A 27,568-nucleotide genomic window follows, 5' to 3' on the forward strand; every position below is an offset into this window, starting at 1 on the left:
GGTAACTAGTCTGGGTGTAATCTTAGACTCAGATCTAAGTTTTAAGGCCCACATTAACAGGGTGACCAAAACTTATTTTGTTCCACCTGAGAAACAAAGCCAAGGCTCAGCCTGAAGTTTATTCATGCCTTCATTTCTAGCCGACTGCACTACTGTTATGCACTTTTTATTGGCCGACCAAAGAAAACAACAGAGACTTCAGCTCATCCAAAACTCTGCAGCTCGAGTATCAACCAGAACCAAGAGGAGAGAACATCAGTCCAGTTCTGGCTGCCTGTAAGACAAGACACAGGGGTGACCTTAAGGTCCTCCTCCTCACATACAAAGCTCTTAATGGGCTCAGACCGAGTTACATCTCTGACTCTGTGGTTAACTATGTGCCTTCAAAAACAAAGTATTAGTAAAGAGTAAGAGTAAACTATTGTAAATAACATTTTATTGAATTGAGCTAATGCTCTGGGAAAATAATTTAGACACACCTTCTTTGGACTTTCCATGTTCCATGAGATCATGGATGGGGAAATACGGTTAGCCGTGGCCCACAGACTTAAAAAAAACAAAAAACAAAAAACAAAAAAAACGTCTGCAAATTAGCGCACCCACTGCACAGTGGGTTTTGCATCTCAACTTCAAAGCTCTCCAACGTCTTGTTGCTGCATGAAAGTATTTTGTGTTTCACTGGAAATGACACGGTATAAATCACAGAGAAACCATAGATTTGAAGTAACGATTGTCTCAAAATGAGTGAGACTCTTACCAAATGTTCTTATTACCTGGGAAACTGCGAGTTTACACAATTAAAACTGTTTCATTTACTTCTGCTTCTCCTCTGTAGTTCACACTGTTTCACATGAAGATTTAATAGGAATGTTTCAGTGTGTTTGTCTTTCTAAAATTTTGTCTTATTATAGCATTAATTCATTACGTAACTCCAGGCTTCAGTCAACCAAATATGATATTTGGTATTCATAGTCTACTTTTATTTTGTTACTTGTAAAAATCTACCTCAGTGGAGAAGGTGATATGCAGGTGTAGGTAGTGAGGGTTAATTTAAACAAAATGACTGATGCACTCAGTTTCAACAGGAAATATCAAGTTTTAATGTGGTTTCAGAGAAACAACAATGGCAGCGCCAGCACTGCTCAGCATACTCAAACATTTGTAGAAATACACACAAGAAAAACAAACAGACATGAATGGAATTTTGCTTTGTTTCCCTGTTTACATTTTCTTACAAATATATTTAAATATGTCGTAAAAAAGATAAGAAATATTTACTTAAAGTTGTGTCCATTCCAAATAGACAGGTGTCCCACTTACAAAAACAGAAGTGACAGTTAACAGTTGAGTTCTCTTCCTCCATAAACAGGACAGTTCACAGTTAATATGTTGTTTGTAGTGCAACTCAGTACTTTTATTTGTGAACCTGACTGGTTTGGTCTTCACATGCTGCTGTGGACAAAAGGATAACTTTAAAAATAAATGTCGTGTTTAGATAGGCTCTTATCACGTTACAGTGTTTTTACCATAAAATAATTAATTAAACTTGAAAACAATTCCCACTTGCAAATTGTAAACACACAGAAATCCTTTTTGTTTTAAAACTACGTCTGTCTCTTTATATAATATATATTTTTTTTTCTTAAGTTCTGAATGTGCTTACAGTGCCTGCAAACTTTTCATCCGTCGGCATATTTGTGAACTTTGTATCATAATGCTTTCCATAATCAAAGGCATGGAGGGCTTAAAGCTTCAGATGCCAGTTAGTTACTGAGCTGTTGGTGAACAGCCAGCAGTTTAAAACAGCAGGACCCTGAATCACAGGATTTAATCTGGACACTTGTCTTTAAGAGGCTCAGATCAACCACACCTCAAGTCCAGCCTGAAAGCCTCCACAGGCTTCTGTATGTGGAGTAACCTGAGCATGGCGCACATATGATAGCACCTGCTCTATCAGGATGCATACAGTAGTGGCTAAACCACACATACTCCCTTAAGTCTTGAACTTTTGTGACTCCAAACAGGACAGGTGGTTTAACTTTGTTTTCATCTTGTTTTTTGAAATGTTTCCAGGCAGTTCTGCACAGTCCAGACCTCTAGGTCTTGCACTATAAAGTCTTCTTGTGTGGAGAGAGGCGCATTGTGGAAGGTAGGACAGGAAAAGCTTGCACCACGGTACAGATCAGCATCCAGCCACAAGGCGAATCTACCCCTAAAGAACAAGAAAATTGCAGCACATTAATGTCGAATCCTTTAAAAGTTGTGTAATGTTTTATGATAAGTTGCCTACTGTAAACTCACATATCTCACAGGTAGCCATTTTAGCGATTTGTTCATGGTCCTATTTTTCATGACTTTATGATTATTTTTTTTTTGCCTTTGTTGAGCATGTCTTTATCTCACAGGGGAAGTCAATAACCACACAACTTACCCTCCTCCACCAATCTGAAGAGATTCGAAGTTCCCACTCATGAAGTAGGAGTTCTCCCCGGTCCACCTGTATGCCTAGATCAAATTCATATGCAAGACATTAGAAACTAATACTCAAGTCCAGAGCGAATATATGAAAATATATTAAATTCTTACATATGAAAACCATATTATTATCATTTTTAAAGGCATAATTTTCCCTAGATTGTGTCTAGATTATGTTTAGTTATTTCTCTTGAAAACCAGGGCACAGGTGTTTTCTTGTATTAAAAATACACCAGTTCTGAGACTTGCTAATAGATTTAAACCAAAAATATTTCTGCTCTTACCTTGAAGTCAGGGCTGAAGCTGAACAGGAAAGTTTCTCCTGTGCCGTAGCAGTATTTACTGACTCTAAATGGATCGGATGAAAAAGCTCCAAACACCTGAAAATACGAAGACAAGAGTCCATTAAAGGAGAAATAAAGTTGATCAAGCTAACTATGTTTTTGTACTGAAAATTATTGACGACTGAAAACCAAGATGCAAACCTTTTTGTGCATGTCTTTGATGACCAGCAGCACTGGGCTGTCCAGACCAGCCATATTCCTGTACAGTGTCTTCAGGCTGCTCCCATGGACGGCTGTGCTGTAGACTAGCTGCCATTGGTAGCCTTGGGTCCTTGCTGGCATGTGAGCAGCAAGCTGTTGAAGAAGGAGATGCTAATTAAACAATGTCCTGAGAGAAAAAAAATCATCACAATTCTTTTTGGGAAAACTTTAGTCGATGGCAGCAATCAATGCAAAATTGACCAATAATCTGATTAGGTAGGTAGGTAGGTATATACTTTATTAATCCCCGAGGGGAAATTTTTTGCTGATTAACTGCTGAGTATAACTTACTCGCTTGAGGTGGTGGTCTTCTAGCAGCTGGCTGTGGTCACTTAGGACAGGGACAACATATTCAGCTTCCCCATGGTACTCATGCTCCTCTGCCTCAGAGTTCTCAGAGTTACACAGACTCCGGCGGCGCTTAGAGTCCTTCACTGTGATAATCTGCAGGAAGGCAAAAGATGGTGAGAAAACACAAACATTCTCATGCTCTATTTTGATTTCCTTAAAATCTCCCCCACATTGCATACAGAATCGTATGGATAACTGACTCATTTATAGACAGCGCACAGTACAACATTTGTTTTTTATGATGCTAGTTCAACACAGTCGAATCACAAGCTGATTCATACCTGAACTATGACAACCTGGCCAGAAAGCATGAATGAATGGATCATGAAAACCAAAGCTTTGAATCCCCACAGTGTTGTATCTTTAACCTCATAAATGCAGCTTCTAACATTTCTACAATATTTTGTTCTTACCACAACGTACGGCTCCACATGGTCACTGGCAAAATAAAGCACCTTAGTATTTTCTGGAAGCAGCTTCATAGCTCTTGATTTCTCTGTCAAGCCCTGCACTCTGTTGCACCACATGTCTGATAACCATCCCTCTTGTGCCCCATAGACTACTTTCACTCAGAGAGCTGGAAATGTCATTGGTTGGAAACTTGAGTAGGTGTCTGCTCATTGGTTATCTCAGATACTGGATAGTTTCTTTTCTCTCTAAACAGGAAAGTGAAGCACGGTCTGGGATGCAGACAGAGAGGGAGAAAGGATGTCCATATTTGGACAGTGGGATTTCCCACAAACCTCAGGGATAACTGCCAACCTCTTGGGTTACTGTAAATGACTAAAGACAGCTTTGTATTTACACACCAGGAAGCACAGTGCTTTGGCCTAACAAAAAAAAAATGCAGTGTTTAAAAAAAAAAAAAAAAAAAATATATATATATATATATATATATATATATATATATATATATATATATATAATTAAATCTTTTGTAATATAAATGTGTTTGTGCAAACACTTACCTCCCAGTTTTTAGCAGCGGGGTCGGCAGGGTTGCTGAGGAGCTTGTTGATCACAGTCATGTTCTTCTCCACTACCAGATAATGCTTCTGATGTTTCTCCTTGATGAGGTAGTGAGGTTGGCAGTGCTTCTTGCTGCCTTTAGTGTAGATATCTGGTGTCCACTGCACAAAGAAGGTGTAGAGGTGGTCAACCCTGTGTAGGCAAAGGGACAAAGTGAATTTTATGATTCATGAATAAGTATCCCACTGAATATCGTACCTGCTGCACATATGGATTCATTCATTTGACTTTCTATGACTTAAAAATTGATTTTAATGTAAAATGCAAAAGACATAAATGTATCTGGAAATAAAATAAAATAATTAATTAAACTGTAGATCCATGTAAGCTGCATGTGTGAAGCATTAATGACAGCCTCAGCTCTATTTCCCACAACACTGAAATTAAAATGTTGAACAAATGCCTGATCTGGTAGGATGTGACTGGACATGAATAGGAGGAAACTGTGGCATACGTCACATATTTTAGGCATTAATCATGCTGGGCTGAAGTTATCTGAGGATGTAAGAGAGAATTAGGAGCCCTTTTTAACTGTCCATTTTGGAGTGCCCTGCTCTCTACAGTTTTCCATAAAAAAGCAGTTCTGGGTAATTAAGAGCTGAAATCAAGCTTCTCTTTTTCTCACTCTCTTCCTGTCACATGCACACAGGCTCAAACTCTTCGGCCGCCAGAGCTGCACTGCAACAACCTCACCATTAAACGACTAAAATAAGTACCACCTGCTTACTTTGCACATCTGTCATAATGACTTGACCCAACACATGAACACTAAGCATTTCCATATGACTTTACATGCATTTCATTTTGATTTGACCTCTAGAAGATTGGATTCAGAAACGTTGCCTATTCACTGCTGCATCGTCTTTGCAATTCTAAATGTACATTTCTTTTTTCCTTGAATTAGTTTGAACAAGCAAACCTGATTGAACACTAGATAAGACCACCATATTCAGGATCCAGCATGACATTCACTGCTGCCTTGAAAATTTGCTTCACTTACTCTCCAACGCTGTAGGCAATTCCCATGACTGGCTGAAGACGAAGGTGTTGATGGTAAACTGCAAGGAGAAGGAGAGAGTTGATAGTATGGAGAGTCAGTGCTGAAGAAGCATTTCCACTCTGAGTCTCTGCCATTCCCACATTTTATACAAGCAGATCAATTGCTGAGATAAGCCCTTTGACCATTAACCCTCCCTTTCTCCCTTGACAGCTCTACATGGCTTGCACATATTCGCACAGGGATTTCACAACGGGGCTTGAAAGCTAAAGCTGGTGACATATTAACTTGAACTGCTCTGGGTCGCTGTCCTTAAGTTTGGCAGGAGTGCAGGCAGTTACTGTGTCAAAGTAGTGTCTCAGTGACAGTATGAGGTGGCCTGGCAGAAAGACAAAGGCCTGTGCGAGTGTGTGTCTGATTGTCGTTTTATTGTGCCTTGCTGCCTTCCTGGATGTGTGATCTGTCTTCTCATCCCATCAGTAGTGAAGAGTAAATTAATTTCTTCTCTTGTAGCTACTCTGTTTGGGTATAATTTTCTGCAACCTCACTACATTTCAGGGCACGTTTCATGCCACTACATTCATCATTTGCTGACTACTTTCCATACAAATATTTTTTGTGGATCTATAATGAACATATAAAATATGATGCATTAATATAGTGTAGGCTGCAGGAAAGTAACCGTGTGTATAAAGTAAACATAGTTCCACTTCAACCAGACACAGCACTGGCATGCTGCTCTTATGTAAATACACCAGTAAAAATATTCAAAAAATGACAGTGAAAGAGGGCCTTATTAATCATGAGTGTGTTTAGTTTAGTTAGCCACATTTTCTTGATAATACATACATGCACACAGATCTTGGTTCTTTGTACACTTTTGCTATTCATGGTACAATTTCTAATGCAGCATGGTACCAGGTACAGATTATTTCATTATTGTGGTTGAAGTTGCTAAAACCACTGCATCCTATTACATTCATTTCACTCTTTTACTTTCTCTCTCACACTTGTTTTTTCTCTTACAGCCTGTGTTTTCTCTCAGGTTCCTCTTCAACAGTGTAAAAGGGAAGCTGATTAATGCATGTTTAAAGAAGGCCGTTTGTTGCATTTGGATGACGAGTGCATAAGGGCAGGATATGGTTTGTAGTAAACACATACACATTAGATGTGGGGGTCGGTCTAATGGAAAATCCCTAGTATTCATGCTAATGTATCAAGTCAAGTCAAGTGCTAATGGAACTTACTGATAGCACTTTGTAGTTTGGCTTTCTTGAAGAAATTGTATTTTCTTGATTCCTGTTGTTCTGGGTTTTGTACCCTCATGGTTGAAATGCACTTATTGTAAGTCGCTTTGGATAAACGTGTCAGCTAAATGAAATGTAATGTAATGTCATGTAGTTTGTTTCTCAGATTGGGGGTTTGTGTAGACACAGTGATGCATATACAAACTTTGTAATCTAATGCTATATCTGTCATTTGAGGCCTTTATCTCACCCAGTCAGGATTAGTTTCAGGCTCAAGCCTTAATATCAGAATTTAGTCAATACAGCAAACCTTGATTGCAGTGTTGACTATGTCAAAATGATCAGTGTTCAATATTAGCTATTCGGACTTGATCAGTTTTCAGTGCTGACTATTATCTCTACACTTATGCTCAAACAGACTCACATAGTTTTCAGTTTTTTGTGGTCATTGGGATGACTGAGTAAACACAAATAAGCAAACTTCTACTGAGCTACAGTGGCAGCACTGTATTCAGCTGAATTACAAAATGATAAGTTATGATAATGATCCCAGTGCTCAAACACAGGTTTGTTCATGTTTAGATATCAGACCAGGAGATTACAATAGGGAGATTCAAGGGTCAACAATCTGACTTGATTTTCTTACACAAGAGAAATAGGATGGAAGAGATCAATTGGAGACAGTGTCCGCTCTGACACACAGGCGAGATCAATAACACAAAAGACCTATATCCACACTTAAAAAGATATACAGATGTCTATGCAAACACAAGCAGACACGCATGTACTCATACACGCACACTTGGTGCATACATCCGTGTCTCTCCAGCATGTGCACACAAGTATGTCAAAAAAATCTCCACTCTTAAGGAAGGACCTTAGTTGGCTGAGAAAAGAAATAGTTCATATTTTTTTTCCCCTTGTTTATTGATGTTTTCAGTTCCTCTGTACTGCTGCTCTGTGAGTGTTTTATCAGTAGTTTTGAGTCTGTCCAATGCATCACATTTGGAAGGATGTGGGCCATGTTCTAATAGCAGTCATGCATGGGTAAATTAACTGCTCAAGTGAGACGGTATGAGCACCAAGAGAGCAAGTGTAGTGGTGAAATTTAAGATTTCTATCTTATCTCATCGATGATTTTTTTTTTTTTTTAATAACCGTGGCATTTGAGAGAAAACTAGCATGAAAATATCTTGGTCCTCAAACCTAAAACCTAACTAAAAAAGAAAAAGTGAGAAATTTTTGACAATTTAGGAAAAGCTCAACTCGTATATGAGTGAAATGTTTAACCCTCGTGTTGTCCTTGGGTCAAAATGACCCGCAACTGTGTTCAACCAAGTTCTATTTTATTTCTATATTTTTATATTTTTTGGGATCATTGGTCATCATTCTTTAAAGAAACCCTCACAGCCTCCTTGTCACCAATGATCCCCAAAAAATATGAAAATAAAATAGAACTTGGTTGAACACAGCTGCGGATCATTTTGACTCAAGGACAACACAAGGGTTAAGATATTATTGAGCAAAAGGCAGGTCTTAATATTTTACAGAGTGTCTCTCCTGTCCATTTAAAATGTCAGATAAATCATCCACTTTTCTTGTTTGTCATCACACGGTACAATATAAATCATGGTGGGCAATGTGTATTTGTATATACATTAACACGTGATGTTTGGGAAATTATCTTTTAAAGGCAGTTTAGTGAGACAAAGCAGACAGAATATACTGTATGGTTCACTTCATTGTAACTAAAAACAGCTGTGCTTCAGTACGAATGTGCACAGAAATTCACAACACCCAATCAGATACTGTTTGGGCCTTGTGGGTGAAGGATATGTGTAAATGGAGCATGTACACACACAAACACACACAGACACACACTTGCACATGTCTTCATCATTTTCTTGGCAGTAGGTTGTACAGCTGATGTTGCTTCACTCTCCTCCAATTTCCAATTCCTGTAAATACTCTCTGCCCCAGATGCACGCTTCCAACCAGACATGGGAAAGCATGCGTCTGTCACACACACACAGACTGGGACACAAACACTTGTGCAGGCATGCACACACGCACACAAACCAGCGTCACTCTGCAGGTTCACGTATGATTCCTTGCATGCATTTCATTTTTATTTGAGTCTGGAATGTAAATGCATTTAATGATTTGTCAACTATCTGATGGACGGAATCTAGAGTTGCCACTAAATATAACTTTGGAGCACAAGAGTTGGATATGTAGCATATCACATCGCCTACTGATAGATAAAACCAAGGTTTGACGTTTTCTGTGATAGGGATCTAAGATCAGCCACGATTGCGAACTAACAAGTTTTTGCTATAAATAGCTGCGCTGGCTGTGTTTTTCCACTTCACTGTACTAGGTAAAGCGCCTGAGCCGTTATGAAGCTCCTGTCTGCTCTGATGAACACACTGCATTTCTAATAAGTGTTTTTACAATGAAAGCATCCCACCGGTTTCCCAGTGGAATGCTTTTAGTGAGAAGCAGCTCTGATGCGGCTGATTGGTAGTAGGTACGTGGAGGCTGCAGTGAGTCAACAAACAGGGAGTGAAAATAACCATAAAGCCACAGAGGTTTTGGGAAGAGACAAAAAAAAAAAAAAAAAAGTACTGAAATATGATCATGTACAGACTTATTTGTCTTGTGTGAATTTAGGACCGGCATGGGTTGGCTGTGGTTGGCCCTGCTGGGAAGCTGTAATAGGAAGTATTCCATCACGACTTGGCACGTCTTGGCCCTGCTACCTGGGCTAGTGGGCTGTCAATATTTTACTGCGGTTCAAAATTTAAACTCATTCTTTGTAACCTATTTAAATATAAATTTGTCATACAGTGCAATTCACTCCTGTGTCTGAAAATGACATAATCGTCCCTAATATGGAGCAGTACACGTCAGTATCTTATTCTGAAATGTGTAGCCTATAGCTTTATTGCTGTACAATTTTTTTTTTTTTTTCAAATTTGGTACTTTTAATAAGTCTTTGATGTAGTTTGGCTTTGTTAAATGCATTTTTTTTTTTTTTGCTGTTTGTTGCTGCCATTGTTACTCACCTGAATATGAGCGATAAATAAGTAGTTTGACTGTGATACCTTGAAAGAAAATAACAAGCACAAGCAAATACAGTCAGGAAAAAAAAAAAAAAAAAACATCAGGTCGTATTTGCAACAGTGCTGGCAGATAACCGTGATAGACTTAAACCAACGACATTTAAAACTGATATTTTGTTGTCATCTTTGTAATATAAATAAATATTAAAAATACAGATCGGTCAAATGGAAAAAGTAGGTATTCACTCCTATTTCACACCTTCAAATCCACAAAAATATAATCTGTGGTTCCAGGTGTTAAAGATCAGAATCTCCTCAGAGAGCAACAGGTGGAACCTCTTATTCAAATTTATAGGATCCAGTTTCTGGGGCTCTCTTTGCTAATGAAGTGTTTGGTTTCATCATGATAAGATATAAAGAATTCTCTAAGGCATTCAGAAAAAAGGTTGTTGATGCCTGTGAGTCTGGCAAAACATGTAAAAAGATCTCCAAATTATCCGATTTAATCATTTCACTGAAGAAATATCATCTACAAATGGTGTAGAGTTCAAGCGACAGTCAGTTTGTTCAGGACTGGCTGCCCCAACAACTTCAAATAATCTACAGGTAACTCTTGCAACTGCTGGTGTTGTTGTATCTCAAATTGTTGTCCCCAATTGTTTTCCCCGAGTCCGTTGATAGAAGCAGTCTTTAGGCATTTACCGGTCTTAGTTGATTTTTATTAAGCGTAGTTTACAAGATATCTTGGAGAGCCCAACATCAACCTGAGGTCTCTTTGTTGGATTCTGACTTCCCCCTTTCCGGCACATACACTTATACTATAGGAAGAGGTGTTACCTACAGTGAGTCGGGAACATTTGCATAGTATGTTTGTCTCAGTACTTTTCCACTGTCCTCCGTTTGAACCACATCCCCCTTTTGATCTGATAGTGAGTTGCACCCCACTGTGACCCCAATGTGATAAGTTCCTGCATAAGCAATGTGTTCTACAATGCTTACAGTCAGTATATATTTTGAGCTTCTGTGCTAGGATATGTTTACAACAATACAACACATATATATATATATATATATATCATATCATATCACTTACATATAGGTCGTACCATCACTACCAATCTTAAGGTGTAGACAAAAGGCTGTGTATGTAAATGTGAGTGATACTGCTTGGCCAAACCAAAAGGTCACAGTAGGAGGTCTGCAACCTGTGGGGTCACATACAGTTGTTCTTTGAGGCATTATCAGATGGCTGTCTGGAGGACTCCAGGGGGTGAAGGAAGACAACCCCCACCTCCACCAACCAACAAAGAATACATCAATATACATGACTTTTAGGTGGAAGACAACCCAAATTATATTGTATTATCGTACAACATATGAGCCCTCATATGCACTAAGCAGATCTATATTCCACAGTGTCAAAGGGTATGCATCTGCTATCAGATAGAGATTAGCTACATACATTTGACATGTATGAGAAATGTGCCAGGAAAAAGCCTCTGCTATCCAACAAGAACTTCAGAAGAAAACGATAGTTTCCCAGTATCAGCAAGGACCAGTCTTTCTTGTTGGGACAGAGGGATTAAAGGAAAAGTTGTACACAGGAACAGTAACAATAACAGTAGGCAGGTTTGGCGCTAACCAGCTTTTCAAAAGAAGAACCCAATACAAACTGTGAAGTCACTGAGTCAACTATGAATCCTGCATCAAAGAGTGCTTGAAGATAATGTGATGTAATCTATCTAAAAGTTGAACTGAAAGTGGATCTTTAACCTAGATCCTAGGCACATGAGCAAATCCCCCAAGGAATTACTGAAAAAGTGGAAATGATGTGAATGGCCTATAGTCAGTAAACAAAAGCCCAGATTTGAATCCCATTAAAATGTGGCAGGATTTGAAACAGGCAGTACATCCGAGAAAGCCATCAAACATCTTGCATTTAACAGACTTTTTCCTGGAAGAGTCAAATGTCAGAGATTGGTGGACAATTATGGAAAGTGGTTGCTGGTAGTGATGAAGCTACACAGAATTACCACTTGAATATGCATCTCTCCTCAGATTTATAGCTCTTTACAGTACATTTTACCTCAATGTTGGAACTACTGGATGTGTACATTAGTCATATTTTGCACACACGTTTGCTGTATTAATTTGTGACCATAAAACAGGCTGAAAGGTTTTGGGTCTGTATATGGACAGGCAAAGACTATAACTTTTCTGTCATCCTGTTGTGACAAAGTGTACAACTCTTCTCAGTTCATCATCAAACATGTCATAGTAATTCACTTTTAAATGAGATCTATATTACACAAAAAAAACCAGTTATCTCAACTAGAAATGATGTTAACGTGAGTACAACTGGAAATTATGTTAATGTGATTAGAGAGCTACAGCTAGAACAACAGTACATAATGCTAAAATAAAACAATGTTCAGCCAAAGCTGTCAAGTGCAAAGAAAAGTATCTTTCACCTTTATTGAGAAAACAGGTGGATTTTATTCAAATTGTGTGTACATTTGTGTTTCCATAGTTTTGTTCCCTTCATTTAGTTCCAAGCACCTCTTCCTTCCCTAGCATAGTCAGAGAGTTTTTACCAATGGCTGTTTGCTGGAACGTTTTACTGCACAAAATCGGGTTAATGTAATTGTGCTTCTGTTCTTTTTTTGGCTGCCTGCTCCAGCAAATCTCAGAGTTCACAAAACCTGGTTTGTACTGGATCAGGGACCTGCTACTCTGTGTGTCCAGTGTGGGTTTCTGTCAGCTACGGTTTAGAACAAGAAAATGCAAAGGCAATATAAAGTCACAGCATTCAGGACATGCTGTACTTATAGGGATTGTAAACCTATATGACTATTTATGGCATCAAAATGCTGTCTCCCTCTTTACTCTCTATTCCTTGTCTCTCACTCATTTTCAACCCCCCTTCCCTCCTGTAAACTGCTTACTTAGCACTTTGAACTAACTGAGACACTTAACTTTAAATGCCATTTAATGACAGTCTGATGCAATGAGTGTAGCAGCAGGTGGTAAAGGGCAGTTTTAGGCCTGATGACAGTGTATAGCTCTGGCTCCACTATGTCATTCAGGGTTAATCAGTGATGTTTCTGAGAGAGTAAGCTTTTCATTGACCCACATATCGAACAGCATGCACTGTTCAGCGCAGAGGTTACAATGAGTTCGTGAGAACAGTGGAAAGAAGAAGAAAGCAAAATGTGGTTGGGGCCTTCGTTTCATGGAAATGTTTGGTGCGTGCATCTTAAAAGGACAGTTTAACTGAGGAAATGTGCATCATCTCTTACTTCAACCTACATACTAGGGGGGAAAAAAACATTTCTGTTTAAAATTAAACATAAGACCTGTTATAATATATCTTTTTACTTGTTTTTTTTTTAATGATCAATATTTTATATTAACAATCGATTAAAACAACCAGGAAGCCCCTTTTTAATCCTTTCAGTAATTATTTTAGCCAGTTTGTTGGTCAGTGCACCACTTTGATCCTGACTCAAATATCTCAATATCTCTAGACGGATTGCCATGAATTTCTTTGCTAATATTCATGGTCCCTAGAAGATAAATCATAACGGCCTCAGTGAACTTTCCATCTCGTTCCACAAGCAGTTTAAATCGTTAATACTTTGGTTTGTTATGACATGCCTGCGAAATTAATGGAATATCAGCCCCAGCTCATCTGACGTAGCCTCAATTACCAAGCATGTGAACACATAAGGATTTCTTCAAAGTTTTTACTATATTTATGTAATGAGCACGGATAGCTGTGAAACTCTAACATGACTGGTTGGCAAAGGCATACAGCTACTAGGCTGTAATTTGAGTTTAATGTTGTATCTTTGTCATCATGTTAGATCAACAGAGTCTGCTGGCCTGCCAAAATCAACCTGAGTCTCAGCCAACTGAACAACTTCTGAACTTTAGACCAGACTGGACTTTAAAAAAGCCAAGGCCAGCATTGTGCTCCCTGTCTTTTTTGCTGTCACTCCTGCCTTTTATGGACTGACATATAACTAGACGTGTGTTTCTAAAAGTAAATCTGCCATAAAAGTTGGTCTGTCTTCTATGAGTAAATTGCCAAGCGGTACAGTGCTGCATCATTTATATTTCTGAAGTTAATGTAAACTACTCTCTTTGTATAACTTGCTCTTTTGATGCAGCTGAAGCCTATAGGTACAAAAATCAGTAAAATAATGCAATTTAGAATTTTTTGGGGGTTTGTTTATACATAAATGATATAAATATAGACTAAAATATGCATCATATATATACTTCAGAAGATCTTATGGTCAATGATCTTGGCAGGACCAAGACCTTTTTAATGCTGACCCATAGCTAAAGAAACATTTGGAATGAATCTCCCAGCACTGCAAGTCTCTTTGTGTGGTTGTAAACTGTCATTGCTCATTTTACCCAGCCACACATATGAAATCATATTACTTACATTCCTAACTGTCTATCAGTTTATGTTCCAAACTGTCCTGTGGCTCTAGTGCTGTAAGGTGTCTAAATGTTGAGAAATTACTTGAAAAATTCTGAACTATGACTGCTGTTTTTCAGGTTGAGGGACTTTAAAACGGTCTCCAACCAACTGTATTGTCATGAGTAATCTAATGTGTTCAGTAAAATATAAACTATTTTGTGTAGGTGGTTTTCTTGGCAGTGCTGCACACACATTTACATCACAGTGAGAAGTTACAAAAGCTTGTTTGGTCTTGTTTTATCATGTGAAATGTCACTTGAAGATATCCGGTTTTTATGTTTAAGATATATCTTCAGGAAGTTACTCAATGTGTTTCCCCAGTTTGAAAAAAGATCATATGAGCAACAGCCATAATGATAAAAAAAAAAAAAAATAAAAAAAAAAAGTCTCAAAGCCAGTAAACTTGTCACTGAAAACATTGAAAACAGCACAAGTAATTAATCAAATGAAAGACGGCTGAATTACAGTAAGCTGCTTCCGTTTCAGGGTTCTGGTATTGTGCATGCTGGCTCACTGACACACTGGGACATACAGTATAAACAGAACAGAACCATTAATGTTCTCAGTAACACCTGTGATTTACCTGGTATTACAAGTCTGCTGTGAGACAAAGGACGTTATAATTAATGAGAGTATTACTGAATATTATTAAAAATAAAATATTGACTAGACTGAGGAAGAGAAATGTCTTTACTTGATGAATACGGTAAGATGTAACACAAATGTTAGATGTAGCAATGTAGATTTTACATGTGTCACTCATTAAAAGTGGATGTTATCAACATTAATCTTAACAGTCAAACACAAGTTTCCAAAGATACTAAATGACTCAAATATGAATTCAGTAAGGACGATGTGTTCTCTCACGTTTAATCTTCATTCATCTGTGAGCAAGTTTTTCCTGCTGCTTCTTTTGTCAAATCTGCACTCCCATGCTGTCAAATCACTCATTCATAATCTTGTCGTTACCATTCCCGTTACCATTGCCCATCGTTTCTGCCCATGCTTTTGGGCTAGTTTCTCATCTTTGTTCTTCAAATATCATTATAATTCTGTGATTTCAGACCTTCTGATGTGTAATCCTCCTCCTTCCCCTCCACACCTGACTGAAATTTTCAGATGAACCCTGACCTTTGAGCCTGGTTCCATCAGAGGTTTGTTCTTGTTAAAGGGGACTTTTTCTTTCCCAGTGTTGGATGTTTTGTTCCTGTTAAAAGGGAGTTTTTTTCCAGCCACCGCTCATGTGGGAATTGTTGGATTGTTGGGTTGTTGTGTTAAGTTCCCTGAGATATTTTAATAACTGATGTGACGGTCCTATCCTACATCCTTTTGGGACATCACTCAATGAAGCGGCCTTTCACCAAAGCGACAACCAGCAGTGACATCACCCATTGATTTGTGAATGGCCGTTATGAAGCCTCGAGTTCGGAATTTGGCCAGCGCCATTTTACTTGTCCCGAGCAGTTTGGAGCCCATAGTGACCATATTTGGGCGAAATTTGGAGGGAGCAAGCGGTGGATCTGACTTGATCTGATTGGAACTCTGGCGATACTACGTCCTGCCCACCAATAGCTGCAACCTGACTGCACCACAGCCCTGTCAATCAAACAGACACGCCCCCCCACCCCTTGATTATTTTATAATCAATGAAGGAATTGTTTTCAGATGGATGGCCAGAACACTAATCTGGAAGATTGAATTTAGCAAATGACATACAGGAAACATATTTATGAAAAATATAATTAATAATAATTATTATAATTATAATACAAATTTTATTGACTGAGAATTTCACGAGACACTTTTTGGAGTCAACCTCTAGCTGCACTTGGTGGTATTGCAATTTAAGACACTTCCGCATTGGCCTCATTTTTTGGAGCCGGGAGCTACGTCAACCTTTATATACGGTCATGCTTTCATCGTCAAACTGCCAAAATGTATAAATCTTTGGTTAAAGTTTTCATCTGAAAATATTATCATTTATAATGAAAAAGATGATGATTAAGATTGCTCTTTGCTTCATAATTTATGGGACTGGTAAATATAGTTTGCACAGTTTAAAGGCTGCACTAAACTATACTCTATTCTTCTTGTCTCTTTGTATTTTAAGTATTCTTAGTATTTTTCAGCTTTGCTCTCTGCTCTTCAGCTATAATTTAGGAGGTAAAATCATTTTCTAAATCCTGGAAATCTAATGAGCACAAAACATGAAAGACGTGAGCCACAAGGGTCACATTCAAAAAGTAAAACAGTTGTGATGGAAGGTGCAGAAAGAGCTCACTTCCTGTGACAGTTGTGACAGCCTAGATTCAGATCACGAAGCGCATAAAGAAAAAAGACATTTACTTTTATAATTTAAACCAGCTTAAAGCCTGTGCAATGCAATCAAGTGCAGCAAAACACCAGCAACAACAGCACAAAATACTGAGTTGTCTTCAATGATTTCACAAACTACAGATGGAAATGGCTCTGTCTTTACTAAAATATACCACATGGCTCACCAGTAGCTGAACAGCTTTGCACACAGATCTTTAGAAGCTCAATGAGGGCATCTGCTGGAGAAAGTGACACAGAGCACCAATTTTTTGTTCATTTCAAGTGAAACACCCCAACTGGTTGCAGCCATGTATTTAACACAAGGTCTCTAATAAAATCTGTAATAACAAAGATAATCATCAATAACAATGTGCAGGGGGATCAGTCCAAGTGCAAATTTGGTGTTATGCCGTGTTTCCAAAATGCTAAATTAACTGTCACACTTTAAATAAAGATTTCACAGAATGTAAGACATGAAAGCAGTAGATAGATAGATAGATAGATAGATAGATAGATAGATAGATAGATAGATAGATAGATAGATAGATAGATAGATAGATAGATAGATAGATAGATAGATAGATAGATAGATAGATAGATAGATAGATAGATACTTTATTAATCCCACAAGGGGAATTTTTTTTATTCCCCTTGTGGTAATGGGTGGATAAGTAATCATGAAGCTTTGGGGCTTTTTTTCTGTGTGCTGAAAAAAGATCTGTGGTCTATAAACTTCACAGCAAAGTGACATCTTGTGGTTTGAAAATAAATTGTATGAAAGACACATCAGTGATTTTTATTGTTTTCTTTGGAGTAAAGATGCCGGAAAACTCCAACAAAGGACAATGTCCTGTCACAACTTTGAACTCTATAGTGCCCTACAATACACAAATAGGCCTATCAACTGAGTCACACAAGACTTCAAAGTTTACTAAAACTAGTTTTGCTGCAACAATCATGTAAAAGCTGAGTACATTTCCAGCCATGTAAGATTGGTCTGACTTCCGACCTATTACATTTTCCGACACAATGTCACCAACGATCTGTCAGTAATGTTATGGAGTAAACACATTGCTCTGTATAATCTACTACACATAATCCACATTGCGAATATCTGAAATTCAATTGTTGATACCGTATGAGAGAGCCCCGTACACATGAATGGCCATGGTGACGTCATTTGCCTTTTTCACCAGGACGAATTGTATTACAGATGCTTGCGTCACGCCTTTTTGAATTGTCTAATCAGCAGTCAAGTTTCAGTTTCTGTCTTCCAGTTACGGGATTTACGCTTGAGGAAATCCACACATTTGGTGATATCAAACGTAGAGGTAAGCTCCTTTCTTCAAAGTGTGTTATGTTGCTCTTGTCATAGCTGGATTTATCATGTTTGGTGGCTGCAGTGCGGCGATTTGTCGTAAAGTAAAGCACACGACTATGGTTGTTCGTGGTGGTTGTCAGAGGCCCAGCAAACAGCGAGCTATTTACGGATTCGCTCCTGTTGAGCTGCATGTTACTAACATCTGCTCTGTGTCACGCACACACACAAACTTTTATTAATGTTCATTGCCAGATAATATTCCCTAACCCCTTATTCTAACTTGATCTATCCCAATTCGATGCTGTAACATTAACCCTTATTACTACTGTAGTATTTTGACATGTCCGCTACTTGCAGAATGTATATCCACCTTAATGAAGGTAAATGCGGTCTTTAACTTTATTTAAAGAGAATTTTGATTTGTAATTTTCTTTTCTTTTTGTGTAATGAGGTAATTATACAGGCAGATATTAAAGTCATAAAATAAAAATGATAACTGCTGTTTATCAAACTAAGATATTGTTTTTTGTTGTATTAAAGCCGGCATCATGTGGGCCCTGTATGTGATCTTAGATAGCATGTTAGCGTTGCAGAATCTGAGGGGTCACCATGAGAAAAAAAAAACATGTCTGTGTGTTGTACTTCCTTTTCTGCCATGATTCATGATTCCTGTGCTTTTTGATCATAGCCTGTGTAAAGATGAATGATTTGGAGGAGGTGAAGGACAGACCCCAGTCTCCAGGATCTACATGTGAGTCCCTGAAGAGTAACAGGTCCAGGGATGATCCTCCTTTCTTCAGTAATAAACCAGTAGCCAAGTTTCCAGGATCCACATGTGAGTCCCTGAAGAGTAACAGGTCCAGGGATGATCCTCCTTTCTTCAGTAATAAACCAGCAGCCAAGTCTCCAGGATCCACATGTGAGTCCCTGAAGAGTAACAGGTCCAGGGATGATCCTCCTTTCTTCAGTAATAAACCAGCAGCCAAGTCTCCAGGATCTACATGTGAGTCCCTGAAGAGTAACAGGTCCAAGGATGATCCTCCTTTCTTCAGTAATAAACCAGCAGCCAAGTCTCCAGGATCCACATGTGAGTCCCTGAAGAGTAACAGGTCCAGGGATGATCCTCCTTTCTTCAGTAATAAACCAGCAGCCAAGTCTCCAGGATCCACATGTGAGTCCCTGAAGAGTAACAGGTCCAAGGATGATCCTCCTTTCTTCAGTAATAAACCAGGAGCCTCAGAAACAAAGTAAGAAACTGTTTCTGCTGTAGATTGACCCGTGGGTGATTAATTTCGCAGGAAGAAAAAATGCTTTTCTGTCTGTTAATGCCAGTTCATGCTTTCCATGTCTGCGTGTCCGCAAGGCTTGACACGTCCATGTGATGTGAATTTTGTCACTTGGCCAAGTCTCTGAGGGCCTGTGGAGACTTTTCCACGGATGTCTGCATGTTGTCCACAATTTCTGAAACCAAATCTGAATCCAGTAGAATCCCTTTCAGATGTGGCAGAATGAGAAATTGAGTCATCATCAAAAGTATAATGATGCCTCTTGCACATTTCATTTTCACCTAATATCCTCCAAGTAGTCTTTGGTGCGACAAAATATTTCCAGAAAGTAAAATACAACAAAGTAAATGTACACACTGGTGCTCAAAGAAATTGAAAATGCAAGATACTGCAAAGTGCTCAAAACTACAAACATACAACAAAGCTGTTGTTTTCACACTATGACCTGTTAAGAAATGTTCTCAAAAACAGTGCTGGTATTAAACTTTTGAATGTATGATTTTTACTATGTTTTTTACTGGTCAAAATAATGTTTCCTTTTATGTTTATAGAGAGCAGCGGTCCCTCTGTGCTTTGTGTCAGGATGTCAGGAAGGATCTAGTGTCTACCAGCTGTGGACACTGGTTCTGTAAACAATGCATCACGTCATACTCGGACCAGTCTGCCTCATCGGGAGGCTACCCCTGTCCACATTGTGGGAAAAGGTCCAGAACAAGTCCTAGTAAGTTTAGCTGCATTAAACAAATCCATATTTTCATCCCTATATTTTTTGTTTGGGTATTGAAAACTAGTCAGTCTCTCTACCTTTTTTTTTTCTTGGTTCTAGCTGATGCTGATCTGCAGAAGGTTTTAGATCAGCACAAGCTCAGTCTCAGGGGGAGATGTGAATGTGTGACTGAAGGAACTGATGAACCAGGAAGCAGAACCCACCTCACCAGGATCTACACTGAGCTCTACATCACAGAGGGACAGAGTGACGAGGTTAATACCCAACATGAGGTGGGGCAGCTTGAAGCTGCTTTCAAGATGAAAACCCTCAACGACACTCCTATCAGGTGCCACGGCATCTTCAAAGCTTTACCCCACCAGCAGCAGCACATCAGAGTTGTTCTGACAAACGGCGTCGCTGGCATTGGAAAAACCTTCTCGGTGCAGAAGTTCACTCTGGACTGGGCAGCAGGCTTAGAAAACCAAGACGTCAGTGTGGTGATTCTGCTTTCGTTCAGGGAGCTGAACTTGATTAGGGCTGAGCAGTACAGTGTTCTCAAGCTGCTCCATGTTTTCCATCCAACATTACAGAAGGTCACAGCAGAGCAGCTCGCTCTCTGTAAACTTCTGTTCATCTTTGACGGCCTGGATGAAAGCAGACTCTCATTGGATTTCAACAACGGTGAGGTTGTGTCTGATGTCACACAGATGTGTCCAGTCAACGTGCTGCTGACAAATCTCATCAAGGGTAATCTGCTTCCCTCGGCTCTCGTCTGGATAACTTCCCGACCTGCAGCAGCCAATCAGATCCCTCCTACATGTGTCGACAGGGTAACGGAGGTACGAGGCTTCACTGACGCCCAGAAGAAAGAGTACTTCAGGAGAAGGTTCAGTGATGAGGAGCTGTATGGCAGAGTCATCTCACACATCAAGACATCAAAGAGCCTCCACATCATGTGTGGAATCCCCGTCTTCTGTTGGATCACTGCTACAGTTCTGGAGCACATGTTGACTGCACAGCAGGGAGGAGAGCTGCCCGTGACCCTGACCGACATGTACTCACACTTCCTGCTGGTTCAGACAAAGAGGAGGAAGCACAAGTATGACGAGGGACACCAGACGAGTCCGCTGGAGCTGATGGAGGCCGACAGGGACGTTCTCCTGAAGCTGGCGAGGCTGGCGTTCGAACATCTGGAGAAGGGAAACATCATGTTCTACCAAGAAGACCTGGAGCAGTGTGGTCTGGATGTCACAGAGGCCTCGGTCTACTCAGGAGTTTGTACAGAGATTTTCAAAAGAGAGTGTGTGATCTTCCAGAAAACAGTCTACTGCTTTGTTCATCTGAGCATACAGGAGTTTCTGGCTGCAGTCTACATGCTCCACTGTTACACCAGCACAAACAAAGAGGTGCTGCAGACTTTTTGGGGAAATTCCTTTGAAAACACAAGCTGTAAGATATTTCTGGATGACTTCCTGAAGAGAGCCACAGAGAAATGCCTGGAAAGTAAAAATGGCCACCTGGACCTGTTCCTGCGATTCCTTCATGGCCTCTCTCTTGAGTCCAACCAGAGGCTCATAGGAGGCCTGCTGGGTCAGATAGAGAACAGTCCAGAAATGATCCAGAGCGCCATAAACAACCTGCAGAACATGAATGTGTGTTACTTTTCTCCTGACAGAAGCATTAATATCCTCCACTGTCTGATGGAGATGAACTACCTCTCAGTACATCAGGAAATCCAAGAGTTCCTGAGGTCGAAGAGCAAATCCAAACTCTCTGAGATCCACTGCTCGGCTCTGGCCTACATCATGCAGATGTCAGAGGAAGTTCAGGATGAGTTGGACCTGGAGAAGTACAGCTCAACATCGGAGGGACGACAGAGACTGATCCCAGCTGTGAGGAACTGCAGAAAGGCTCGGTGAGTCCAGATCTGATTATACGACAGAAAGGTTGTTTTATTTTTTTAGATATTCACACTATAACTTTCTCATGAGTCTTTAAACAGTGTACCGCTGCAAACACTATTCTTGTTGCATATGTTCTTGAGGTGTTTCAAACGCTGTGAAAACATAGATGTATTTTAGTTAGCTATGTTTACAGCTGTAAAAAAAAAAAAAGAACAGTTATTCTGTTTTTTGTCTCCTTGTCTTCCTTTGGGTTATGAAGGCGACATTAATATTATACAAATTCAGTCAGATACGATTATCTGAACCACTCGTGAAGAAAAAAAATGTCAGACATCACCAGATGGTGCGACACATCATCAGTGATAAACCTGAGGTCAGGTGTTTCAGGTCGGAGATCATCAGACACCAGGTGACCCAGCCGGGCATAATCAGCACCTGGCTTGAGTCCTTGTGGCGTGCTGCATAATATTTTTCATCAAATGCATGAAGCGAATATAAAATGTCCTTTTTTTTTCATAACATTTTGTAATATGTGTGTCATGACAGACTCTCCAGCTCTGGACTCAGACCGACTCACTGTGAAATCGTGGCCTCAGCTCTGAAGTCCAAACCCTCCTTTCTGATAGAGCTGGACATGAGTTCCAACAACCTGAAGGACTCAGGAGTGGAGCAACTCTCTGCTGGACTGGAGAGTCCAAACTGCATACTGGAGACTCTGAGGTCAGGTCACTGATTGTAGCTGTCATTTGTTTGTTTCTTAAATAGCAAGGTTATGAAGAATGGAGATACAGTTTTATTTCTGTGCAGATAAGAAACGAGATCACAAACAGCTGGTGTTGGAGCAATGTCACTCTGACTATCATAATGTTCCTTGATATTTTTTATCTTGATATCAACAGATAAAAAAAACCCAATCATTCGTTGTTGAGTCTTTTTTTGTACTTGTGTATCTTAAACTAACCACAGATCAAGCAGTAGATCAAGTCAGTACAAAGTGCAGCAATTTTGTGTGGAAAAAAGAAATTCAATCACGTGCAAAAAAGGTTTTGTACATGCAAAAAATGCCCTACTGGAAAGTTTGTATGTAGCTGTCAGCACCAGAGGGGCTCTTGAAGCACATGTACAAACAGTATACTACATGTGTGCAGAGTAATGAGCAGGGAAAAGCCTGTCTAGCTAAAATAAATGGTGTCTCAAGATTTAGAAAAATAAACTTTTAAAGAACATAATAAATCTATCTTTAAAACAACTATTGACATTTATTGAACAAATACATATATACATATCAACAACCACCCATGGGGGGGTATTCCATAACTTAATTTCTTAGACAGTTTAGTGTCACAAAAATCCCTTCATTTATAAGTGTTCTCCTGTTGGTTACACTACATCGCTTACTTTGAAAAAATGAGCTGTTGCTTAATTCTGAGAAGTTTTTCGAAAAAATTTAGTTTGCCAGTTTCAGCCTGCGTTGTGTTGGGTTCAGCTTTTTGGAGCTTCCATTTTTTCAAACTTCTCTCTTCTTAACTTGCATGTTTTTTTTTTCTGTTTTCAGTTTGAAGGGCTGCAGGTTTATCTGCTGTGATTCTCTGGTCTCTGCTCTGAAGTCCAATCCTTCCTGTCTGAGAGATCTGGACCTGAGCTACAACAGCGTAAAGGACTCAGGAGTGGAAAAACTGTGTGGTTTTTTGGAGATTTCACAATGTAGACTGGAGACTCTGAGGTCAGTCCACTGTCTGTCTGTAACTATTGTAGATTTTATGTATTTGATTACCAACCGAGCTTCCATCTAAATTTGCTTTTCTTCGTATATTTGGTTTTCCCGTCCTAAATCGAGAGTTTTCTGTAGGTGCATCTGTCTGGTGGGAGTTTTGTGGGTCCTTCCTCAAGAAAAAATTAAGTTTCTCATCGAAGAATATGCAATTTCTCCAAATTTTTGACCATTATTATTTCCGTATCTGTGTAGACTTGTCCAAACATTTGGAAAAGCTAGACCAGCTAGACTTAAACAGAAGATCCTCGAAAACTCATTTCTAATAAAGTTTACTTATATATAAAATCTCTAATGTTTGATCTATAATGTCTGGTCACTAATATTTATCCTTCAGAGCACACACACAGAAACACTATCATATTTACACATGTAGGTGTCTCAAGTATCAATCCAGTATTGATCCTGTAATGACAGATTTGATGGATGTCGCCAGCACGTTCTTAATCTGTGTTCATCTTCATGTTGTGCTGACATTAGGATGACATTGGTATGATGATCCACGACAATAACATTAGAATGACTAAGAAAAACTCATGTGCCGAGCTGCACATTTAAAACTTGGAACACATTCGATTGGATCATAAATGATTTTATCTCGTGTTTTTATCATTCAGATTGTATCGCTGCGATCTGTCAAAGATCAGCTGTGCTCATCTGATCTCAGCTCTGAGGTCCAATCCGTCCCATCTGAGACATTTGGACCTGAGTGGAAACAAGCTGCAGGATTCAGGAGTGAAGCAGCTGTGTGATTTTCTTCGTAGTCCACCCTGTCGACTGGAGACTCTGAGGTCAGAATGATATGATGTAAAAGTTGTGGTGACACTAAACTGCAGACATAAGGCTGATATAATATTGATCCATACTGATAATCTTCCGCTGTTTTCTTCTTTCTTCAGTTACAGATTAAAACCTTAACAAAGAAGAACATGCTACACTGGAAAACTCGCTCTGAAACTCTGATAGACTAGAGTGTCATATTAGTTTCACCCTTTTTTCTTTTAAACAAATTACAATTTAACATTTAAATACGCTGAATAAGTAAACGCATTTCAAATATCAAACAATAACAAGTATTTTCAGTATTTGCTTGGCCAACACTTTTAAGGAGCTCTTTGAAGCTTAAACTGCTGAACTGTTAAAACTTGAAGATGTTTTTGCTTTAATGACTACTGTATTCTAGAGAAAGTATTGTTTATGTCTTTTGTTTACTTTTCCCCAAAATTCATCCCGATGAGTTTTTACAATCTTTGAGTAGAATGTGAAAAAAATGTCAGTTGGTTTTTGCTTGTGTTTGTAGAGATGGAGCCACTGGCAGCGTTAAAGAGCTGAAGTCACGACGTCTTCATTAAAGCTGCAGCTTGTTGTCATTAGTATTAATGAGAGCTTTTTGAACTTTTTCCTTTTTGACTGTTTTAACCTGCATCGTGTTGTGATCAGCTCTATGGAGTTCCCATTTTCTAAACTTCTAAAACTTCTTTCCAGATTATGAAACACTGAATGATTTGAAGGACGAATTTTGTCTTCTAAACTTCCACTTGTATTCTTCCTGCAGATTGAGTGGCTGCAGTTTGTCAAAGACCAGCTGTGCTTCTCTGGCCTCAGCTCTGAAGTCCAATCCGTCCCATCTGAGAGATCTGGACCTGAGCGACAACAACCTGCGGGATTCAGGAGTGAAGCTGCTGTGTGATTTTCTCAAGAGTCCACACTGTCGACTGGAGACTCTGAGGTCAGTAGAGGATTAGATTTAGCCCACGTTGCTCTCAGTGCCACACACAGTTAGTAAAGCAGTGTTTCTCGTAAACCCTCAGCCTTCCCAGTGTCTGCTTTCATCAGAGAAGGAGACAAGAGTCAGTCAATCAGATCAGCCAGAGGCCTGTTGTGATCTTGATTTGAAGTTGATGAGATGACTGATGCTGTAAATAAAGCTGGTTTACAGCTGACAGCCTTACAAGATGTACAGAGACAGTGGTTCTCATTTTTAAATGGCCATACTGTCACCACAGCTCTGAGATCAGTCTGACTGAAGCCTGCAAATCACTGTCTCTTATTTCAGAGAACCATGAACCATGTATTAAGTAACCATGTGGTCTTTATAGAGACCAAAATCTCTGACGAAGTCAAGTAATCACGTTTGTCTATCTGTTCTTCTGTCATTTGTTTCATCCAAATATCTTCAATGTCAGCCTCCATATTTATTTGTCAGGTAATATTTCAGAAAAATTTGTTAAAATGTAACAACAGTTGTTTAAATGTCAAAGCAGTAAATGCATCACAGAAGCGTTCATGACTCAGCAGTTTATTTCCACTGTGAATTTAAGTGAAATCTGCAGAGGTAACAAACTTGATGGTCTAAGTCTCTGCTGGTCTGTTAGCTTTAAGCTCAGTGGGTTCACTCCAACACATTATGTTCAGAGCCAAAAGGAAGCTGGCTACACTACAAAGCTGCTCCACTGATGGACTTTATACGGGATGTGTTGCATCACTGGCTGACGGCTGGTGAAGTGAGTCTGCAAACACTCATTAACACCTCTGTTGTTTCTTCTTCTCTCTGCAGCTGGAAGTGATGATCTTTGTAAAGGTGAGGGTGACAGTTTGTGTGCAGAGAGAGAATTAGCTTTGTCCTGATGATCCAGAGAGGTTGAAGCAGCAGCTTGCATATATCACATCTACAAACTTGCTGCCTTTCATCAGTCACCCTCCATCGCCCTGGACGAAGCTCCTGGGAAGGCTGTCTTTGGTTATCACATTGAGAAGAGAGCTGTTGTTTGCTCTGCATGCCTAACCATTAAGCTTGCCATTAAGTGTGGATCGAGTTGGACCATCTGCTCGGTGCTTTACCTGTTAGACACAGAGCTTTCACTGTAACACAGAGGTTGTATTGTTAGGACCAGGCGGCCAAAAATGTTTTTTATTTGCAGCCTCCACAAATTGATTTAAATTGGCCCTGTGACAATGAGATATCACAAGCCCTGCATTTGACTGTAAATACTTAATTTTTGTTGCATTTTGTATTGCTACTGGAGTTCAAATATATCCATGACAGTTCCCAGCAAGTAGATTTACTGCCATTATTGTGTCATCTGACCAGTTTTAACACGTTTCTAGGTTGCCAGTTTTTCAAACGCTAGTAATGAATTAGCTTGCAGTAAATTGACATCATCTGACTGAATGAAGAGAATATAAAATTTTGCAATTGTTTTTAAATATTTTCATATTTATCATAATACTTGTCTTGTTTGTCCAAACTGAGTGAGTTTGGATAATTTTCAGAGAATGCCGTCCATTTTAAGACTGAGTAATTAATTTTAATTTCAGTAATTTGATCAAAAAGTGAAGTGTGCAGGTAAACAACTATAATGTTTTTGATGAAATGTATTAAAACTGAAATGTTTCAGCTGGTGCAAAGACTGCCATTTATGTGTTATTATTACATTATAATTTTATTTTGAGATAGTGTTTTTTGAAAAACTGAATTTAAAGACGGTCGTACGATACAATATTAAGTGCAGACTTGTTCATATCAGTTCATCTTAATGAGCGTGAATTCAGTAAACCTAAAACAAAATGTACTTTGATATTGTTTTTTTTTAACTTTGTGTTTTTACAATGGGTTTTTTTACAACTTGTTTTTATAATATCTGAAAGCATTTTTTCGTTACTAAAATAATAAAAATTCAATAAAACGTATGTGTTTATCAAAACAAGATGCTGTGTTTTTGTTGTAGTCTAATCTCAAAGCACTCTAAAGGCTTCATTTGTGTATTAAAATCACCAATAGTTCCTCCTAAGGAGAATGACTGGATGCACACTACCTGGTTTTAGTTTCAGGTCTTGTTTCCTTGTCACTACTCAAGAGTTGTAGGTAGGTCTGGTGTTGACGGGCTCTGACTGGAACATGTTATAGGGATGTTGAGTTGGCAGAGAAAACAAAGTCTCATACCACAAGCATTAAACAAGTCTGACTGCATCATTGTGTCAATGAAATTTATGCCAGTTGAAGAGACATACTTAAACAAATGAACTGCTGACATGAAGCTCATCTGTCTTGATGTTT

At 39.1% G+C, this 27,568-nt stretch overlaps 2 protein-coding genes across 4 annotated transcripts; one reads left to right on the plus strand and one right to left on the minus strand.

Moving 5' to 3' along the window:
• Positions 1–1,076: 1,076 nt before the first annotated feature.
• On the minus strand, positions 1,077–5,495 carry ncoa7a (nuclear receptor coactivator 7a). Of its 2 annotated transcripts, XM_069140104.1 has the most exons (7): positions 5,401–5,495; positions 4,340–4,532; positions 3,312–3,464; positions 2,961–3,113; positions 2,760–2,855; positions 2,432–2,505; positions 1,077–2,212 (listed from the first exon to the last, which is right to left on the minus strand). In XM_069140104.1, the coding sequence occupies exons 1-7, from the start codon at positions 5,424–5,426 to the stop codon at positions 2,047–2,049; spliced, it is 861 nt and encodes a 286-aa protein (XP_068996205.1). In that variant the 5' UTR covers positions 5,427–5,495; the 3' UTR covers positions 1,077–2,046. The 2 variants fall into 2 exon arrangements, with proteins under 2 accessions (XP_068996205.1, XP_068996213.1); XM_069140112.1 differs by lacking the exons at positions 4,340–4,532; positions 5,401–5,495 and adding an exon at positions 3,785–4,092.
• Positions 5,496–17,787: 12,292 nt separating this feature from the next.
• On the plus strand, positions 17,788–27,210 carry LOC138194498 (NLR family CARD domain-containing protein 3-like). 2 transcript variants are annotated; one of them, XM_069143275.1, is made up of 9 exons: positions 17,788–17,851; positions 18,530–19,088; positions 19,679–19,848; positions 19,954–21,751; positions 22,287–22,460; positions 23,296–23,463; positions 24,129–24,302; positions 25,067–25,240; positions 26,069–27,210. In XM_069143275.1, exons 2-9 carry the CDS (start codon positions 18,541–18,543, stop codon positions 26,076–26,078), a joined length of 3,216 nt encoding a protein of 1,071 aa, XP_068999376.1. In that variant the 5' UTR covers positions 17,788–17,851; positions 18,530–18,540; the 3' UTR covers positions 26,079–27,210. The 2 variants fall into 2 exon arrangements, with proteins under 2 accessions (XP_068999376.1, XP_068999375.1); XM_069143274.1 differs by lacking the exon at positions 26,069–27,210 and having other exon boundaries at positions 25,067–25,256.
• Positions 27,211–27,568: the final 358 nt, after the last annotated feature.

The sequence above is a fragment of the Embiotoca jacksoni genome, unplaced genomic scaffold, assembly GCF_022577435.1.
Source record: "Embiotoca jacksoni isolate LCO1_2020_lvr unplaced genomic scaffold, fEmbJac1.0.p SCAF_11, whole genome shotgun sequence".
NCBI lineage: Eukaryota > Metazoa > Chordata > Actinopteri > Embiotocidae > Embiotoca > Embiotoca jacksoni.

Excerpts from the sequence above, each read along its gene's own strand:
- ncoa7a (XM_069140104.1), bottom strand. The coding sequence starts at position 5,426 with ATGGGAATTGCCTACAGCGTTGGAGA. Across the intron at positions 3,465-4,339 it reads CCGCTGCTAAAAACTGGGAG|ATTATCACAGTGAAGGACTC; the intron begins GTAAGTGTTTGC and ends GCCTTCCTGCAG. Across the intron at positions 2,506-2,759 it reads GCTTCAGCCCTGACTTCAAG|GCATACAGGTGGACCGGGGA; the intron begins GTAAGAGCAGAA and ends AATTTGATCTAG.
- LOC138194498 (XM_069143274.1), top strand. The coding sequence starts at position 18,541 with ATGAATGATTTGGAGGAGGTGAAGGACAGACCCCAGTCTCCAGGATCT. Across the intron at positions 19,849-19,953 it reads AAGGTCCAGAACAAGTCCTA|CTGATGCTGATCTGCAGAAG; the intron begins GTAAGTTTAGCT and ends TCTTGGTTCTAG. Across the intron at positions 23,464-24,128 it reads TGTAGACTGGAGACTCTGAG|ATTGTATCGCTGCGATCTGT; the intron begins GTCAGTCCACTG and ends TTTATCATTCAG.